The 20,551-nt window shown below is 33.9% G+C and overlaps 1 protein-coding gene across 2 annotated transcripts in view; it reads left to right on the top strand.

Moving 5' to 3' along the window:
- Nucleotides 1-19,967, top strand: part of LOC124363909 (zinc finger protein 37-like) — a 104,195-nt gene extending 84,228 nt beyond the window's left edge. For both annotated transcript variants that reach the window (XM_046819188.1, XM_046819180.1), the window contains exon 7: nt 16,734-19,967. In XM_046819188.1, coding sequence (XP_046675144.1) covers nt 16,734-18,137 — 1,404 coding nt within the window. In that variant the 3' untranslated portion in view covers nt 18,138-19,967. The remainder of the gene's footprint in view (nt 1-16,733) is intronic.
- The last annotated feature ends 584 nt before the right edge of the window (nt 19,968-20,551 follow it).

Here is a 20,551-nt window from a genome sequence, read left to right as displayed (position 1 = left end):
ATATGTATATAATATATATGAAATTATATGGATTAATTTACACTTCATTAACTAAAAGGATAACAGAATTATAGAAAGTTATCATTGTTATGTGTTACAGTTGCATATGCTACATAAAATGCTATCTGTTCTTTTTATCATTTATCAAACTCTAAAAATACAAATGAAATACCACAAGACAATACAGATGCACTGTTGCAACAAATGATACAGCTTGTAAGATAGTAGCATAGTCTATCTAATAACAGACAACATAGGACGGCATGTGTTAAAGCAAAGATTAAATAGACATCTTTGGCCCTAATATTTATTGATATAACATTTCCTGGGATGAGGTTTATTTAATTTTAATAATTTGAATTGGATTTTTAGTTAGTTAAATAAAAATATTTCTTACTGGTATAATTCATATGTTTAAAAATACTGCTTCCATTTTAACTATGTTTGGATTTATGATTTTTCATTCACTTACCATGGTCATGTAAATGGTTGATCATTCCTAGAAAAAACTGATAAATTTCTACAAATAAATTAAAATTATTATTTGATGGTTTTTATAAATCATACAAATTGTATTCATTGTTTTTAACTTAAACATACTGTATGATTTAAAATTTAATTTCGCTACCCTGAATTAGATTTGCTACCTCTCAATTTAGTCCCAGGTGTTACTTTAATTCTTTACTATACCTTTCTATGTAATAGTAATCCACTTGAATGAGTTGTCATTTCTTCTTTAACTCTTTAGAAAACACCCAATACCAATGTTTATTGAACAAAATTGAAAACGTTCAGGAAATGGCTGTTTTAAGAACTTTAGATCATATACTCTATATTTTACTTTTAATTGATGTATTATGAAATAAGCATTCAGACTTATTATTTACCTTATGTATATATTTATCTACAAGTACACAAATTATGATGTGAACAAAAATTAGCAATCATTTCTTTACTGTCGAGCAACTGACATCCCCGCATAGACAGAGCAGATGTCCAGCGAGACATAAACATGTAAACTTAGAGTAGAATATTATTTACAAACTGTGATATTACTATCTATCTACAGTTTTTTATATACAATACAAAATAAGATTAAAACATGTTTCATCAAAGGGTTGTTTCCTGACTTTCGGTTGTCAGCCGCACTAACATAGATAATTAATGATATTGATGATATGGATTTTAAATCAAATATTATTTCCAAAACTGAAATGTTTCCTTACTTACATATCCATAACTGGTTTACCATAATAATTTGGTCAAAATATTTTACGGAATTAATATTAATTGCCTTATTTCCTTTATATTCAAAGTTAGCCATATTCACTACAACTTCAAACTTCTAATACATAAAACATTCATCATCTGTATTAAAGTTGGGAAGATAATGGATTAGCTTTATTTGTGTAATTATGTTCATTTATAAATAAATAAATAACGTCTTTATTCAGCAAGTGTTCTTCAAAGTTACAGACTCTGATTTACAAGAACACTCTTGTCATAGCATACAGATAAATAATCATCATTCAAATCTAAAACTAAACAAAATTACATAAAAATCTTTTTCACATGATTTTTAAATGAACAGTAACTAAGGCTCTTTATAGCAGGGGGCAAAGTATTATATTTCCGGTCCAAAGTATCTAAAAGCTTTCTTGCCGATTTATTAGTGAGGCCTAGTTTAATTTCTTTGAATGTTAAGCTCTTTTTGTGTTAGTTTATTCCATGAAAATCACACAGTCTGCTTGCCTTAATTTTTGGCATAAATGTTTCTCTGGTATAATTTAGTTGAGGTATGTATATTCAGTATTTATGGTTGAAAAAATGTAACTTATTTATTCATCCAAAATGTCATTTGGCAAAAACATAAAACTGACCTCAAAACTGGTTTATTATTGATATAATTTAATATTGATATTGATATATTTATTATTGATATATTTTCACCACTGGTAATATAGTTAAATTATCAATATTTTGTATCATCTTATTGTTTGCAAGTTAAAAAAGGTAAAAATACAATTTATATAATAGAGCAAAACAAACGGATGGCCGGCCTGGTCTTGATGAAATGTGTTGAGCAAGGCATACTGCTCATAAAACTTCAAATCACTATCATATCAGAAAAATAATGTTTATGCATACTAAAATAAAAAAAGCAAAGTATATATAATAGGTACAGTGTTTACATATACAATTGATTTATTTTAGCATCATGTTTGAATACCATCTGTTACTTGGTACAGTGTTTAGTTTAGACTAGGTAGGAGTATGCCTTACCACATCAACGTGTCGTATAACAGGCTTCACTGAGATTACATGCAAAATTTCAAATTTATAACTCATTTCATTCTTGAGATATCTTGTGGGCAGATAGAGATATACAATCATACAGAACAGAAATTGAGACAAAAATATCGCCCAGCCAAATGCCATGGTTAGAAACGCATCATCATAGGACAAATTCTTGTCCATTCAGTCATATAGAACAGAAATTGACACAAAAATAACGCTCAGCCAAATTCCATGGTTAGACACGCATCATCATCGGACACATTCTTGTCCATACAATCATACAGAACAGAAATTGACACAAAAAGCCAAGTTCCATGATAAAACACGCATCATTATAGGACACATTCTTGTCCATCTAGAAATAAAATTTCATGCAAAATTGAAAGTCTACAGATTATATCTCTTTCGGAATATCTTGCCATATGATACATTCACACTTTCATTAAGTTAGTTTTTAACACTTGATTTTAACACTCTCTCTTGGTTATTGACAGTTGGAGGCTACTCAGGAAAACAAATTCTGCTAATTGGCACTTGCTAGTGAGTGCTAACTAACCACTTGAGAAAAACTCAACCTACTGACCTTACTACATAAACTATCAAGGAATGCTAATGGGCACATTATAACTTAGACATTGTGAAATAGACAAGTGAGTGTTTGTTAATGGAGAAATTACCAGTAAAGTATCTCTAACTTAGAAGTTGGGAGCAAGTAGAACATTACATTTTTGGTGAACAGAAATGTTGTGAATTATGATGAATGTAGTAAACATACATCTTCAAATATCTCCATTCAAATGAGATCTTTTTTTAACCTATAGCGTCTTCAGTTATAATAATTTTATTTGTTACTGACCTTGAAAAGTACAAAAACGTTTCAGTTGCTGGCTGCAATGGTTTCTATGGTGTAAGAGACTCAGAAATCAGCCCTAGACCTAGATCCTTTTCTTTTGTGCCTCTTGGCTTATGAATTCCTGCCTGAGCACAAGTATCAAGTGAATATTTATATCATATGAGTAGAGTTTAATGTACAACTACCAGCAACTACAGTTTTAAAGTAACTATTTTTTGTGAATAATTAGTAATGGAAGGAATATTTAAATACAAACTTGTAAAAAGAGGAAATTTATAGCAAAAGAAAATTTGTAAAATCTGGATAAAATATTTATGTGAAAGATACTGAATTCCAGTCTTCAACTATGATGTTCAAATCTAGCATGTTGTTGGAATTAGTTTTCCTATTTCAACTGAGTTCAACTTTGGCTATATTGATACTAACCCCTTCAATGACATGTACATCTTGTAAAAATATTCAGTTCATCACTAGATGTCAGTAGATGGAATTCAATATTAGAAACTTAATTTCAGCAGTTTACAATCACCCAAGACTGGAATTAGCTTGATTTGTACTTTACATAAGATTGAAGGATTTAACACATTTAACCCATTTACCTTAATATGTTGAGATGTGTTGCTCTTCAATTTTTACTGTACTGAGCACAAGTTTAACTGGAATGTATAACAGCCAAAAGTAAGCCATCATGGGAAATGTTTTTTGCTCTCCTGTGGATAATTGATTATATACACTTCCTTGGAAATAATCATATTAGTTAATAATAATACAACACCTTTTTGAATCATACTGGTCTTACATTTATGTTCATCTTAAAATACATACTGAAATATGTTGGTGAATAAAGCCAGTAATTTTTGTAGATAATGTCCAGTTTGATAACAATAAATATCTGTAATAAAATCTATCTTAATAATAAAATTTCCAAATGGAACAAATATTAAAAACCTTTTTAAGTAAAAAAACTCAAGGGATTGTGTTTATTTTTCTTATATGAAATTTATAGGTTTTAGTTATATTCTGTATGAGTGATATGTTTTTGTGAGGGTGGATTCATATAAGTGAACTGCCAAATCCTTTCTTCTATGCCTTCTGATCTTGGATTAAGCACAAATAAATAAATTATTTACTTTTTTGGCCGGAATAATGACCTGACAATCTTGTAAAATATGGATCTTGTGTAAATCTGACCCTTTCATTCAGTGAGAGATAACTCATTGGCAGATAAAGGCATGTTTTAATGACTGACTCTAACAAAGATCTATTAGTTTTCAAAAATCTATAAATGATTCCATTTTCAGCATTTTCTAGTTTATCTACGTGTACGTGTCTTCTATATTTAATTTTTATTTGTGATTATTATTAGGTTATTTTGTTACTCTAGTTAAAGCCCTCTGTGTATGCTAATGTTTGATATTATATGCTCCAACAATTAATTTCAGACCACCAAGACCTCCCAGAAGAAATATAGGAGGCTTCCGCAACGTATCGACTCTACCTCCCCCACCTTGTGGCACTGGTGGATGAGGTTAAGCCCCTGCTGCCTGCCCTAGTGGCGGCAGCAGGGGTCAGCCTGGTCTGAGGTAGTAGCACCGCAGTATCTGCAACTATGACGACGCACTTTGCAACCTCCCCGAGGACAGGTGTGTCCGATGTGTGTTTCTACCGGAGACTTCAAAATTTATTCTTCCTTTCGTCCATACTTTCCCTTAACATTATAATCAACTACCATTATTTTTTAAGTTTATTTTAAAACCATTAATTCTGTAAACCATCTAGGAATTGGTGTAAATTTTAAAGATGAGATTAGTGGTTCTGAAGGTTTACAAAAGTACAGATCTGCTTTTTGATATTTTTGAAGACAATAATATTTATTAAAAGCCAATACTCATTAAATTAGGTATCAAGGATTATTTTGTGGTTTTCTTCTTAAACAATTAGTTGTTGTCTGGCATAAATGTTGAGAATCTTTTTCTTAAATTGAGCAAATTTAAATTGTGTTATTGTAATGTATTAGTAGCTGTTACTTAAATTCTCTCTATATTTATGTATGATACTGTTAGTATTTTGTAAAATAATTTATTTAATAGTAATTATTGTATAACATATTTTGATGACAACGGAATTATTGTTTAGTTCAAATGTTACGCATAATTATTCGTATTTTAAAGGGATTATATTATTCTGGATTCTAAAAAGAGATATAAAATGTTTATAATACAATATTGAAAACTAAATAAGTAAAGGGAAATAGTTTCTTAATATAAAGAAATGTTTACTTACATGGTTCATTATTATATTTAACTTAAACATTTTATGCTTTTTACATAGTTAAAAGCATTATTATCATCATAAAGTATATTTCATGGCATTGTACAGCAGATTGAAACTAAATACTTCAAGGGGAATTCAAGAAAGTTTTAAGATTAATATTTTACCCCTTTTAAGTATATAAGTTAAATTTAGTTTTAAGTAAAGTTTCAGAATTACATTTTTTGTCTGTAGTAAAATGCATAAAATATTTATCCCATTTTCAGGGAAATTTGATTTACTATATAATTGTTTCTGAACTCTCTTAACATAATTAACAGCATGCTTATATTAAAATTTCATTATTGTTGTCAACTTTAAAATGTAATAATTTATATAAAATTATAGAGGAAATTTGTTAGGTTTTTTATAAAACATGATTTATTTTACTATTTTCTGTAATCTTAGAAATCAAATTGAACTGTATACAATTAATTCTATTCCATTTGAATGTTTAAGTTGACTTATTTATTTTGCTGAGTTCAATATATGTTTGATTATTAATTAACAACATTGTTGTTTTATTTAGAACCTTCAATACAAGCTTTAAAACTTCTTAAAGTTTAATAAAGTATGTGATAGGAAAAATTTGGCCAAGCAAATTGGTTAAGGGATATAATATTTCGCAATTGAATCTAATATCCTTGCGTTTTCTAATACATTTTTGGTCACTAATAAAAAATATGTAGTCTTAGCACAGTTTTCATGTATATATTTTTCATACATATATAATACTTTGTATCGTTACACATATAGGATAGCCGAAAGTACATGCTGCTTTGCTATGGTTTTAATATCATTAGGATTAAGGACTTCTGAAATTAGTAAAAGTTAAGTTTAACATTGGTAATTACTTAAATAAACCTAAAGAATTCCATTCTTAGAATGAGTTCAACATGTAAATAGGACTGTTTACAAAAGTTAATTTTTAATTTAAAATTATTTTATTTGTAGTTTTTATTTAATTTTTAAATTTAATTTGTACAATTAGTTGTATACCTGCTTTCAGCCTCCCAGGTAAGTGTGGGCTACAAAAGTTGATGTATATTTTTTCTTAAATCCTATGTAAACAACATTATTAGTCTTTTTCCTGGCTGAAGGATGACCAGGCTATCAGATGAACTTACTCTGGAACATACTTCATACAACTGGCCTTGGGCGAAACAGTCACTCCTCAGCTCGACGCCAGCCATCTTCAAACTCTACCCTGTTGATAGTCATGGCATAGCGTAACTACAGGGAACTATAGACATTTGAATTCAAAATGATAGTCTGATGGAATAAGAGCAATACAGGGGATAAAGACAGTTTCTCCTTAACCTGCCTGTACTTGTAAATATTGTCGTTCAATAACATGTTTATGCAGAGTTTTCACCTGCAGTTTGGTACCGTTACCATAGGTGGCTCTAGATAAAGATTTCTGGGAGGGCTAATTTATTATGGGTGTATTGCTTTTACTAGGGGGTATGAAATCAAATCTCTATAACCAGGCATCTGGAAATCATTATAATAATTCATTTTCCAATAATTATGTTATTAAAAAGATTAACTAATCTAGGCTTGTATTCTTAAGAATGAGATCTACAATTTCCCTATGTGAATCTTTTAGATTTGTCAACTAAATAATACACCTTTAAAAAAAATTAAAAACAGTTAAGCAGTTACATGGGATTACACTTAAATTTAAAGGTGGAAAGAGAAGACAAAAATGAAAATCCAAGAAAAAATATTTAAAAACAAAATTAAAAATAGTTAACAAAACTTTTAAATTTTAAACTAAAATTTTTGCTATTTTCATGAATTTGACGTATTAATAATAAAAAAGTAAAACAAAGTGTCTACGTGAAGTGTAATTTCTTTCTTTATAGCTAACCTTTCTACAATATCTTGAATTTGAATCTGTTCTCTCAATATTTCCTTCTCTATATATAACAATGATAAATTGGAGAATATCTCTTACAGCATTGAAGTTTTAAACCAGTTTCGTCTCCTCATAGCAGAGAAACTTCTTAAAACAAGGATGAGCTTATGGAAATCGAAGCAGCTAGTTTGATTGTTTAGAGTAAGTTACGGAAGTTTTCTTGCTTAACTATTTCCCTCAATTCTTTGAACTTTACTCTTGAACTAATGAAGGTTTCTATTGTCTTACGAATTTTGTGTTCCAATGATCTAGCTTTAAGTAATTTATGAGCTACTGTCATTTCTGCTTGAAGTACTGTGGTGTCTACTCTCAGTATCCCACTATTGTTTTGAAAGAAGTTTTTTGTTTTTTCATAACTCAAATTGAATAGTACATTGACAACTTTAGCTAACTTTAGCGACTCTTCATTGAATCTTTCAATGAATCATTCAATGTTAAGGTTAAGGACCTTGAAGTAAACATGAGTTCTCCAAAACCTATTGGCTCCATCTTGACCTTCATCTTTACTAACATCTTCTTCTGCTCCGAATGTTAACGTTATTTCACTGTCTCTTAAAAGGACAATCATTCTATTTTTCTTTTTGAACTCCTGACGTTCTCCAAGGAAATGTCATGCTTTACAGAAAATCGTATTTTTGTCCAGATTTTTGAAAATTTTGCCTCACATCCCTTTCTCTCAAAGAATTGTAACATTAATTACCTGTAAAGCTTCTCCCAGTGTGTCTTTAGAGTGCTGTAGCTGTTGGCTCAAAATGTGGGTTAGAGTTAACACTTGGTGGAAGACAAAGAGGTTAACAACATTATTTCCTTTAGTTATGATGCTCAAAATCCCTACTGCTTCAGTAGAATCCATGTTTTTAGTTTTGCAGATTTCAAATCTCAGGGCGTAGTTATTACATCATAGTTTTAATCAATTCCTTACAGTTTTTTACCTTCAAGTTCATCTGGTAGTGCTCTGAGCAAAAATCTCAACAGAACTTTCCTTCAACCCAATCTTTTCTTACTTCTTATTTTGACTAATAACAAATTTACCAGAAATGGTTTTTCTGTATCTAGGTTAAAGAGTTACTCAGATTCTTAAATAATGCTGCTTGTGATTCTTTGTAAACATTATGTTGCTCTTCGTTCAGCTTTGAGACATTCATAGCGACCATTTCAGAGAGCTGGGTTACATCGAAAGAAATTTCTCTGAGACGTTCCAGGTTTTTTGTTATGGACTCCTGCTCGCGAAGTGGTGAAGGAAGTCCGTAGTTTTGGGATGGTTGCCAGACATTAATTACAGCAAATCTTCGAGTTACTCAGATTTTGAAATAATGCTGCTTGTGATTTCTTTGTAAACATTATGTTGCTCGCGAAGTGGTGTAGGAAGTTTGTAGTTTTGGGACAGTTGCCAGACATTAATTACAGCAAATCTTCGAGTTACTCAGATTTTGAAATAATGCTGATGTGATTTCTTTGTAAATATTATGTTGCTCTCGAAGTGGTGTAGGAAGTCTGTAGTTTTGGGACGGTTGCCAGACATTAATTACAGCAAATCTTCAAGTAAAGCAAAACATTTGTTGTACACAATATCCATAACCTGCTACACATTCCCAAACTCTTTCTATCAACCTTATATGTTGTTTGCCAAACTATCACAATGTTTTTTCCCATATCATGAGAGGGCTGCTTATTTGGTAAAACATCAACATGATGGCGAGTAATTCACAGATCTTGGGTGGGGAACTGAGAGTGAAACTTCTTCTAATGTTCGATCCTAGTGTGCATTATCCTTAAACGACTAAAGAGCTCTACATACAGACTGAAATGTTGAGTGATCAACTCCATTTATACTCTTAAGATAGTCAGATGATGTACGCCCTTTAATATTATGTAGAAGAAGGCTTAGCCTTTCAATGACACTTTCTTCCTTAAAATACACTGTCTGGCCGTTTTCATGATGAACAACAACAGGATGCATGACTGGAGGGTAGCGATCGTGTATGGGAAAGCAAAGGTTTACTTGACAGCTTTAGAATTGCTTATGTAGTGCACTGTCTACCTTGACACCTCGTCAAGTTCATTTTAAACTGTGAAGGCTCCTTGATCGGACCCTTTGTTGACGTACTTATAAATATATTTGATGAACTTGACAGAGTTGCAATACTCGACGACGTTGATATGAGTTGAGAAGGAGCGAGATAAGACTCCTTAGATAAATCTATCTCCAGATCAAGAAGCAGAGCTGTATGTATTTTGTTGTAATTGTGTACACTAATATATTTCTTACAAAATGTTTATATGATTTTATGTACTGGTTACATGTCATGGATAAGTTTAAAAGAAATCCCAGAAGATATATTAAAACAATTTTAAGTAGTGGCTGTTGATTTGTGAACTTTGTTGGAACATTTCTATCTAAACATTTAACAGTTATTAATAAAATTTGAAGATGATATAAGTCCACATAAATATTATTTTAGTAAAACTATTTAAACCATTTGGTTTTGTTGCACAAAATGGCATAGTTTTAAAAAGTAACATAGGTGAGTTACAAAAGGAAGTTATAGATTGAAAGCTTATCCTTTTTGAACTATTCTGAGGATTTCTGTGATAATTATTGGTTTTCATGTGAGATTACTGCACCTGAACTCTGTGTATCTGCTGTGTGCTGCCGGAAGCGAGTACTACATGTGGAGAATGGAAGAATACACAGAGGTGCACTGGAGTGGCATTGTGGGCATTTCTGAATTATAACTCTATTGATTTCGATTACATGATTGTGTTTGGGTAGTTAATAAAAGAAAACTCGAGTTGTGCTCTAGATCTATATTCCTTGTACACTTCATTTCTTATCTATACTTAAGCATTTGCAACTACAACATTCAAGTCTAAACAGTAACATTTAACATGAGGCTTTATCAGTATGAATTTGTTTCACACCATTAATTTAATGAATTATTCTTGGTTGTTAAATGGTGCATTTCGCCATTGTAAGTTACAGGTGCAGTTTACTTATCCTACACCACAGCTGTTGTAAAGTAGTACTTAGAAGGTGGAACTCAAGGTCTAATCTAATCTTGCCCTCCTGTTTATTGCCGTATGAACCACACACAGGCAATATAAACAATGTCATGAATCTAAACCTGATAAATCAAGTGGTTATTGGTATGTTGTGGTGACACTACAAGTCATTGGTAACAGGCAACTGGTTTACTTCAAATTCGGGACTTGTCTCCTTTCCTATATTGTATTAGATTAGATAGCTCAGTGAGTTAATACATAAGGTTATTTAAAAGCAGCTATAAACATTCTTAACACATTCGCTGCGGGAAAATCCGTAATTAGGTTTGTCATATGTGGGAATATTTTTATTGTGGAATAACTTGCCTTTGGTGGTTGAAAGACAGGAACGATGGTCTATAGGATGTTTCTGGTTGAATTCGGTGAAATAATGACGTCACAGTTTTGGGCCCACATGTGGGCCGGCCGCATTTCTGGAAAGTGTTGTTATTTTCGAACTACTCAAAAGCGCACAACCACTAATTGTACAGTATTATTTAGTCTAACAAGAGTTATAATTCCTTGTTTTTGGTTTTTTTTGTAATGTTATTTACACTATATACACTCGGGCCCACATGTAGGCCGGCCGCACTTTTGGTTAGTTCTGCACGGTCTACCTCCTCGAAAGTCAACCACTACTAAATTTACTTCTCTTAGTCTAATATTAGTAATTATTCCTTTTCCTTATTATTCCTAGTTATGATATTTACACTATATACATTCCCACCCGGATGTTTTTGTTAGTACAAGGAATCATGGTAGGTCTCAAAACATTGACCCATACACAGACCAGGGTTTTCCGGACATGTTTCACAATGGTATAGTGTCTTAGTGTTTGGTTTTCCCACTTTAGTACACTGCCTACACTTTTTTCGCAATGTTTTGTTTTTTGCTGTCTTTGCCAGGAATCTTTCCAAGTTTGTGAGCCTCAACCCTTTTCTTTTTTTGAGGAGGTGTTTCAATGGTGTGAGTTGGTTGAGGTGAAAGGCCTTTTATAACTTCCAATCTGAAGTCGTAGAGGGACATTTTTTGTTGATTCATGTTGTGAAGGCTGTGCGCATTTACAAGTATCATTTGTAGTACATGTATAAATATTTTCTTGTACCACCTTATGGTTTTGCGTTCACATGGGTTGTACGCCATCATTTGATCGGCGCGATCAACTCCACTCATGTGAGCATTATACTTGACAATCGGGAGGGGTTTTTTCTTTGCACGAACTCGTTTGTCTACAAAATCTACTAAATCGTTCTCATGTTCAGTTGAGATATACGTAACATTTCTTTTGTCTCTCCACTTGCCAATCATAACGCCATTTGCGTACTGCGCAATTGTTTCACCACCTTTTTTCAAAACTGTGTTTGTCACCTCCATAGGTGTATGTTTCCTTCCAGCACGCAATGTTCCGGTGCAGTAGGTCTTAGAGAGTAATTTGCTGGCTAGGGAGTAACTGTTGTAAAAGTTGTCCATATATACAGCATGTCCCTTTCCCAAGTAGTCTTTCAATAGATGGAGAACCACTTTTACGGTATGCCCAACACCACCGACAACATTGTCTGCTTTTACTGAATATAAAACAAATCTCAATATAAAACCCTGGTGCTCTGTTAGGGTGTATAGTTTGACACCATTTTTTTTTTTCCTTCTGAGGGAAGAGGACACTTTGTCCCCGCACTTAGTCCTAAAAGGACCTTTGCGCCTCCCTTACTTTAATTTGTGCCCTTAAAAACCGAGGCTTTTGCAAAAACCAATCAGATTTAAGGGCTCCTGTTCTCTGATGTCCTTGGGGCTGAGGAGATATGCTCCCAAGTATCTTTTCCTAGTCTCTACGATGGCAGGACAATCCAACCAAATGTGCTCTGCTGACTCCTCCTCTTCTCCACAGAGTCTACATTCGCTGCTCCGACTAAGGCCTACCTTCAAAAGGTGCTTCCTCAGAGGGCCATGTCCTGTCAACATTCCTAATATCAGTCTTATATCCTCCTTATTCTGGTCTAGGAGAGCTGTCCACCCTTTTGCATAAGGAGAGATAAACATTTAGGATATTCTTAAACCCGAGGCTCTGCTCCAATTCTTGTATCTTGTCCTCTTTTCCCAATCTTTAACCAGAGCTTTAATGTTGGAGAAGGATATTCCACAACCTGGCTCAGGCCCCACCAATGTGGATTCTGCTCCCTTTTTGGCGAGGATGTCCGCTTTTTCGTTCCCATGAATTCCTTCATGACCCGGCACCCAGCCGAGTGTTACTCTGTTATTTGTTGCTAGCTCTGCTAGAGCATTCCTGCATTCCCAGACCGCTTTCGAATCAATCGAACAGGTATCCAGTGCCTTCAGTGCAGCCTGACTATCAGAGAGTATTAGGTATGATAATCCTTTTGTCCCCAACTGTGTGAGTCTTCTAGAACATGAATCTATTGCCATGACCTCCGCCTGAAAAACTGAGGCATGTCTTCCTAGGGGCACAGCCATGTCAACTCCAGGTCCATGTATTCCATATCCTGCCCTAGAGTCTAGGAGTGAACCATCGGTGTAAAACTTCAGGACTCCTTTTTTAGGGTAGGCCTCCCTTTTAATCCATTCCTCCCTACTTCCGATAGAGACCGTATATGGTTTTTCAAAGGAGTATTTCTTAACCATAGTATCAGATACTTTGGTTAGCATTTCAGCCTCAGGAAAATTTTCCAATATCTTCATGTGACCTTCTAGGGAGGTAGCATTTATTACCTTTGTTCCTAGAAGCTTCATTGCGCTCATCGCAGCTGTTCTCATCACTTCCTGGCCAAGAGGAGTATAACCCAGAACCGCTTCCATTGCTAGTGTTGGGCAGGAGCTCATTGCTCCCGTGATGCTTAAGCAAGCTAACCTCTGGAGACTCTGTAGCCTTCTTGCAGCTGTTGTTTGTTCGACCTTCGGCCACCACACTAGAGCAGCATATGTGACCATTGGTTTTACTATGGTTTCATAAATCCAATATATCATTTTGGGTTTAAGTCCCCATTTAAATCCAAAGAGTCTCTTACAGGCCCCAAGGGCCATTATTGCTTTGGATGTCTTGTTTCTAATATGGGAGTTCCAAGTGAGCTTCTCATCCAGGATTAAACCCAGATACTTCACTTCTTTTGTTTGGTTAATGCTGATTCCCTCCAGGACCGGTTTTGCTAGCTGGAATTTCCTTTTCCTGGTAAAGGCAATCATATTAGTTTTTGATGGGTTGATCCGCAGACCTTCCCCATGACACCAGTTGCTTATGAAGTTCAGTTCTGTTTGTATTAGGCGTTCCAGCCTGCCTATGTTTTTCCCTTTAATCATAAGCACTAGGTCGTCCGCATAACATAGTAGCCTTATCCCCCTCTTCTCTGCTTTTCTTAGGAGATCATCCACTACCATCGCCCACAGGAGAGGAGATAAGACTCCCCCCTGGGGGCAGCCTCTTTGGGCCGTGATCGCAGCCGATTCGTCCCCGTACTTGGCTTTCACCTGTCTGCTTTTTAGGAGGGCTACTATCCTTTTGACTACGTCTGGGGAAACTCCAAAACGTTCCATCGCAGTCTTCATGGATTGATATGCTACTCGGTCGAAAGCTCCTTCAATGTCCATAAAGACGCTGACTAGGGCTTCCTTTTTTTCGAAGGTATTCTCCACCTCTCTCACTAAACTGTGGAGAGCAGTGGTGGTTGATTTTCCTTCTATGTATGCGTGTTGTGTGGGACTAAGTGGGTGTTCCAGTAATATTACGTCCCTTATGTGTCTATTTATTATTTTTTTCCATAGTTTTCACCATGAAGGAGGTTAGGCGTATGGGTCTGTACGAACTGGGTTTTGTTGGATCCCTGTCATTTTTTCGCAAGAACACCACTAGTGCTATCCTCCAGTTCTTTGGTATATATCCTAGGGCGAAACTGCTTCTAAATTGAATGCTAAGGGTATGGGGTGGGGGGGGGGGGGGGTGGGGGGGGGGGGGGGTGGGGGGGGGGGGGGGTGGGGGGGGGGGGGGGTGGGGGGGGGGGGGGGTGGGGGGGGGGGGGGGCTTAGTGGTAAGTCTTTCATCATGGGAATTTTTAGCCTCAGTATCTCTGCTGCTAAATTCCGTCAAGTTATAGACCATAACATTGCAAGCTCGCCTGGAACGATCATTCATCTCAGAAATGATGTCTTCGGGTTTTAAAACCTGTGACGCCTTTGCAGTCTCAAGAGCATCGAGGCGCTTTTCCGTACATGCAATTCTATCTTCAAACGCAGTTAACTTAGTGTTAAGAGCATCAATCTTAGTAGGAAGTTCCATTAAGGTGTCCATCTTGGTGGAGAGCTCGGATAGCAATGAGGCAAAACCAGCCATTTGTGATATAAGAATATTAATGGGTTTCTTATTTTCATCTTCACAGTCAGACCTAAGACATTCCCACTTAAGACTCTGGTCGGCCGCCAAACGATCATATTCAGCCTTAGATATTTTAACACAGTCCCTATGGAACCATCTACCACAAAAGGCATCGCATTTGATTCCCTGTTGGCGTTCCGTAACCTCTCGAAGACAGACGCCACAAGGGTACTTTATCGGTGTTGCCATTACAGATATAGCAACCCAAGCAGTGGAGATAGCTGATTCAAAAATTAAAAAAAAATTAATAAAAAAAAAACAAATCCACCCCCAGAAAAAAAGAACAAGAGAGCAAATAATAACCCTTCAAAAAAGGTGAAGAGTTGATAGTGATGAAGACAACAATGAAAACTATTGATGATATGCAAATTGTAATAGAAAGTTATAAGGGCAACAATATCCAAAACCCGCCAGCTACTCAATCCACCAGCGGGGGGAGAAAAAAGGGCATTGTTATAGTAATAAAGCGGAATATATGGCAAATGAATAGAAGAATAAAAAAGATTTGATCTAGAAGGCAGTGGCAGCAGAAAAATTTAACGTAGTGGCTATTATAATATCAAGGCAGTTTTTACAGTTGTTATTGACGTTACAGAGGTTAGGGTTGTTAATTTATGCGGAATAAAAACCAAACCACAGGACGACTTGAGGAACACATCCACGACGGACACTCACAGAATCTGGCAGATGCAAGTAGGCAAACACAAAAAGTACACAAGTTGATATAAACAGACAAATAAATCGGAAAAAGTAACAGAGCCCAATTCAAAGTTGCAGCCAGTTAAGCGATCTTGACGAAAGAAAAAAAGTAGTAGTGAACTAGAATAAAAGTAGTAGAAAGAAGTAGTAGTGAAAAAACTAGTAGTGAAGGCCCAATTCTGGTTATAAATTTTGGATTTAATTAATCCTCAGCATCACTGAAATATTGTAGATTATTTATAAATGTTATACTCATTTTGTTCCAAGTATTCCTTACTACTGCATTTACTTTGAATTTGTTTCAACCTAGTTTGAATGTTAAAATAATTGGTGGCACCAGTCTCATCTTTTTCTATCATGGATATCCTGACACTCAGTCCATAAGTCATGCAGAAGACTTTACATATTACCCATCAAAGAAGTATTTATTGAGACCTCTACAGTAGTAGTAGCAGTAATTAAATTGGACAGAAATGCTTTCTAAAAAATCATAAAAATAGAGCATTCAGTTTTTACCACTGTCTTTACTGTGAAATCTTCATTGAGTATACTAAATACCATATTTATAATAAAATTATTAATTTTTCAAAATTGTTAATATTTTAAATATTAGTATATGTAAAAACAAATACTGGTACTAACTAGTGTATTATAATATGTAGCCTATACGTATTTAAATTTTTTAAACAAACATTTTAATCCTTTTTTTTAAACTACTTTCTAACTGACTGTAACATGCTTTACCTAAAATGTTACAATTTGTTTTATATAAATAAACATTTGCATACATCTCAAATAATAAGCTCAAAATTAAAGAAAAATTACAAAAAATAAGTAAAGGAAAATATTACGAGTACATTTGATGTTTTTTTTATGATTTTATTGGTCATTTACACAAACTTCTTTTTTTCCTAGGAAAATTCTTCTTTTTTTACTCTATAAAAATTATATTAAATTAACAAAGATATACAATATTTACATTATTTACACTTCTTACACTTAGTCAATAAAGATCATTGTAATTTTTATAACAAATTATAATTTGCCTATATAACATCAAAGTGGTAATGAGATCTAGATAAGTTAAAACAGATCATGAATTATAATGGATAATTGTTCATGGTGCTCTGTAGTTATGTTATAACGATAGTTCAAAGAATATTCTCTGAAAGAATTTAAACCATGAACGTGTTTAGGTGTTTTTTATAATTTTTACTTGTTTTGTTGCACAGACTTCATATGAGGCAGCTAATGATGATGAAGATGACACCATCCATGAACCCAAAAAATTGGTAATCTACTCAGATGAGGAGGAGGAGCAGCAGCAGGAGCAGGAGTTGAAGCAAGTAGGGGAGAGCACATCAGAAAATGATCAGGTGGATGAAGAACTGCAGCAAGTGGATGAAGATCACGATTTCTTACCAACTGAAGCAGATGAAGAGCTTTTACCAACAGAAGAAGAATTGTTTCAACAAGCTGAGTATGAGGGATTCGGCGAAGAAGAGGAACATGAAGACCATAACCAGTTTAACGAGGAAACAAATGGAATTGGTACTTATGAGGAAGGTTACTCTCAGGAAAACTATGATGTGACTGTAGTCCATGTAAGCGATGAAGAAGAAGAGGAGGAACCTCAGGGTGTGTATTACAATGATGGAATGTGTGAAGTTTGTGGATCAGATGAGTGTGAAGGTCATCATAATGTTTATCCTCATAATAACTACTTTGTCTGTCTGGTGTGCAGTGAAATGTTTCCATCACAAAAGCAGCTAGTTGCACATTCTATATGTCATCAGGAAATGTCCGAAGAAGAGCTTCTGCTGCATGAGGAGCGTTTGAAAAGTCTGACATGCGAATTCTGTGGTCGCGTTCTCTCCACAAAAGCAACTCTACGAGAGCACATCATGATCCACACGGGTGAGAAACCTCATCAGTGCTTGCTCTGTGGAAAGAGTTTCCGTCACAAAGCCAACTTAGTGGTTCATGTGAATGGGCATGCAGTGGTCAGCACTTACAAGTGCAAAAAGTGCAATAAGGCTTTCACAAAAAAAATGGATTTTGAAAAACATTTAAAATACCATGTAGACGCATCTGGAAATCCATTGGTCTGCAAAATCTGTAACGCTGTCTTCAAGTCTCAAAGAACCCTTTACAACCATGGACAATTGCACTCGAGGAAAGGAATGGTTCGGGCGAAAAAAAGAAATGAGGCACCAAGAGAACCAACACACGTGTGTCGTATTTGCAACAAGGTGCTCTCAACCAAGGCTACGCTAAAAGAACACATGATGATTCATTCAGGAGAGAAACCACATGTGTGTAACATATGTGGGAGAACGATCAGGCATAAGGCAAATTTCGTGGTCCATGTTCAGACTCATGGACAGGGCAAGTCCTATGAGTGTGATATGTGCGATGAAGCTTTTATGAGGAAATCTGATCTGACTCAGCACAAGCAAATCAACCATTCAAAGTCAAAACTTCTGAGGTGTCCCATTTGTGGTGAGGTTTTCAAATCACCACAGAAGTTCAATAGACATATGGAAATTCATGAAAGCGTAGTTTACATGAATGAAACTGAAGATATGTCTGGATTTCAGCCCCATCTTCTTGAAGGATTTTTTGAAGAAATGTAAAATAATACTCTACTATTTAGTAAAAGATTTGTAAAAATGTTTTAACTTATAATTTTGTACTGTATCAGAAAATAATTTAACTAACAAGTACATTTTAAAAAAGTCATAGTTTATGTATATCATTTGTGATGTTTCACTTTCTGCTTGGCTTGAAACTATTAAATTATTTTTATAGATTATGTTAACAGTATCATGAAGCAGAAAGTATTTTTAATCTCATGCCAATCAAAATTTATTAGAACCCAATTTGTATGATCAACGCTCTTATATCTGGTATTGTATATAGTTTATATTGTAACCGTATTACTCCCTTGTAATCAAGAATGGCTATCAATATTATTTCCTATTTGTTTACAGACGTATTGATAAATTTTGTATTTTTAACTTTTTATGTAACTGCAAACACAGTATTGTTTTTAAAGGGTGTCCCACTATTTTTGAAACATATTACAACTCTATGTTTTTGCAATGTTTCTTACAATGTATGCATTCTGCCTCGTGCAGTGTGTGGCTTTTCTCATGCACCTTTTCTGTCGTTTTCACTATTTATTTATCTCATGCACTGTGGGTCACTACAATGCCACAAGTCAAAAACTGTGTGCACTGCAGGTACTGCTTTGTCCATAATAATTACAAAATTAAAATGTATGTGCTACACCTTTACAATGTGAGAGCATGACTCTTACATCTCTCTGAAAGACTTCAACAGTACAAACTAGTTTTGAAGCTGATTGTTTTGCATATAGCCTTGTTTTTAAGGCACACAAAAAGATATAGAAAATTTCCTATTTGTATTTGATATGGTGCAAAGGTTTATCATTTTAATTATCTATTACCTTGAGTGTGGTTCTCACATTATTAAGGCATCTTATTAAAAATTGCTTCTACTGTGCCCAGGTTGTATTTATTTTCTGTTATTTCACAGTTTTTGTTTTAAATACATATAGCACTTAATAATTCTTTTTGAAATATTTTTTTTCTCTTTGCAAAGCAAAGTAAATAATGTCAAAGAGTCTGTATACATCCTTATAACACTTTGTTTTTGTTTATATGTTTTAATGTAATGTAAAATAATAAAATCTATAGAATAATTTTTATTTCACAAAAATTATAGACCGTCAAATTTGACCAATTTACCAAAACCAAATAAATACAGACACAAAAGCATTAGTTACATGTTTTTACTCACCTGACAGGTAATCTGAAGATTTGTTCAGTTTATTTTGCCTGGATCCCAGACCTAGCCTACCTTAGGTAACATGTCTGGTTTGTTAGACTAGGCTTAGTTTAGGCTCCTAGCCTACTAGTTTGTAACCTAGGCCCCTTTACTTATATCGCCTTGTCCTATTTTGACCACAAATTTTTCAATTTCTTCTTTATTATTACATCATGTTTCTAATGCACACTTCACTATTGTTGTTTTTTTCCACCACTATTAATCACCAATTTTTGTAAAGAAATTTCAAATTAATTCAATTCAACATCACTATTTTGATTATCTCAATAATTTATTTTATTTGTTTTGAATAGTAATATTCATCACAAAAATCACACCAGGAATTTATTACCAGGAATACACACTACCACAATATTATTCAATTCATGTAATAATTTGTCAACAATAAAACTTGTACTAGGACTGGCCATGTTTACAAACACAATGCAAGAACAGACGTCAGCTGAGTTGGTGTACTATTTTTCTTTTTTAATGCCTCTCTTATCATAGCTACAGATTTAAAGTAGTATTCATTTAATTAATGAAAGAAGAAATCCAAAGTATTGAGTAACTTAAGCACCGAACAGCTGTAGTAACAAAAACATAAAAAAACAGTGAAAATATCTGTTCTGTGAGCGTTGCACAGAAATATGATGGTCAATTTATTATCAAGAGTTCACCTCAAAGGGTTAAATACGTGTTATGATTTTCTCGGATTGATCACTAATCGAATTAATCGTAATGGATTAAACATAATTAATAAATGGCTGTCAGAGCTTGAATTTGTCCTCTGTGCCAAAATTCATTCCGTCTACAGAAGATTTTTAATTGACAACACATAAACTAATATGTGTTGATTAAATTTTATAATATATAGAAGTTTTCGGCTTTTATTTAAAACCTGTTAGTAGTACAGATATTGGGAACAAATAGTCACTGTTTCAACCTATGCATGATTTAAGGTTAGGCTAACAGCATCATAATGTTATTGATTAACTTATTATTGTACTTATGATTAAATTAGTATTACTTTCAAACATTTACTGCATTGTTGAATCAAATTTATTATAATCATGATATTGTAATATTTAGATTCATATGTCAGTTTGAACTATAGTACTGAGTGTCTGATTATAGAAATGGTGATAAACAATTATTTTTTATATATATATATATATATATATATATATATATATAT

This window comes from Homalodisca vitripennis, chromosome 1 (genome assembly GCF_021130785.1).
Source record: "Homalodisca vitripennis isolate AUS2020 chromosome 1, UT_GWSS_2.1, whole genome shotgun sequence".
Lineage (NCBI taxonomy): Eukaryota > Metazoa > Arthropoda > Insecta > Hemiptera > Cicadellidae > Homalodisca > Homalodisca vitripennis.
Note: the sequence above shows the minus strand (reverse complement) of the source record. Positions and strands in the feature narration are given on the sequence as shown.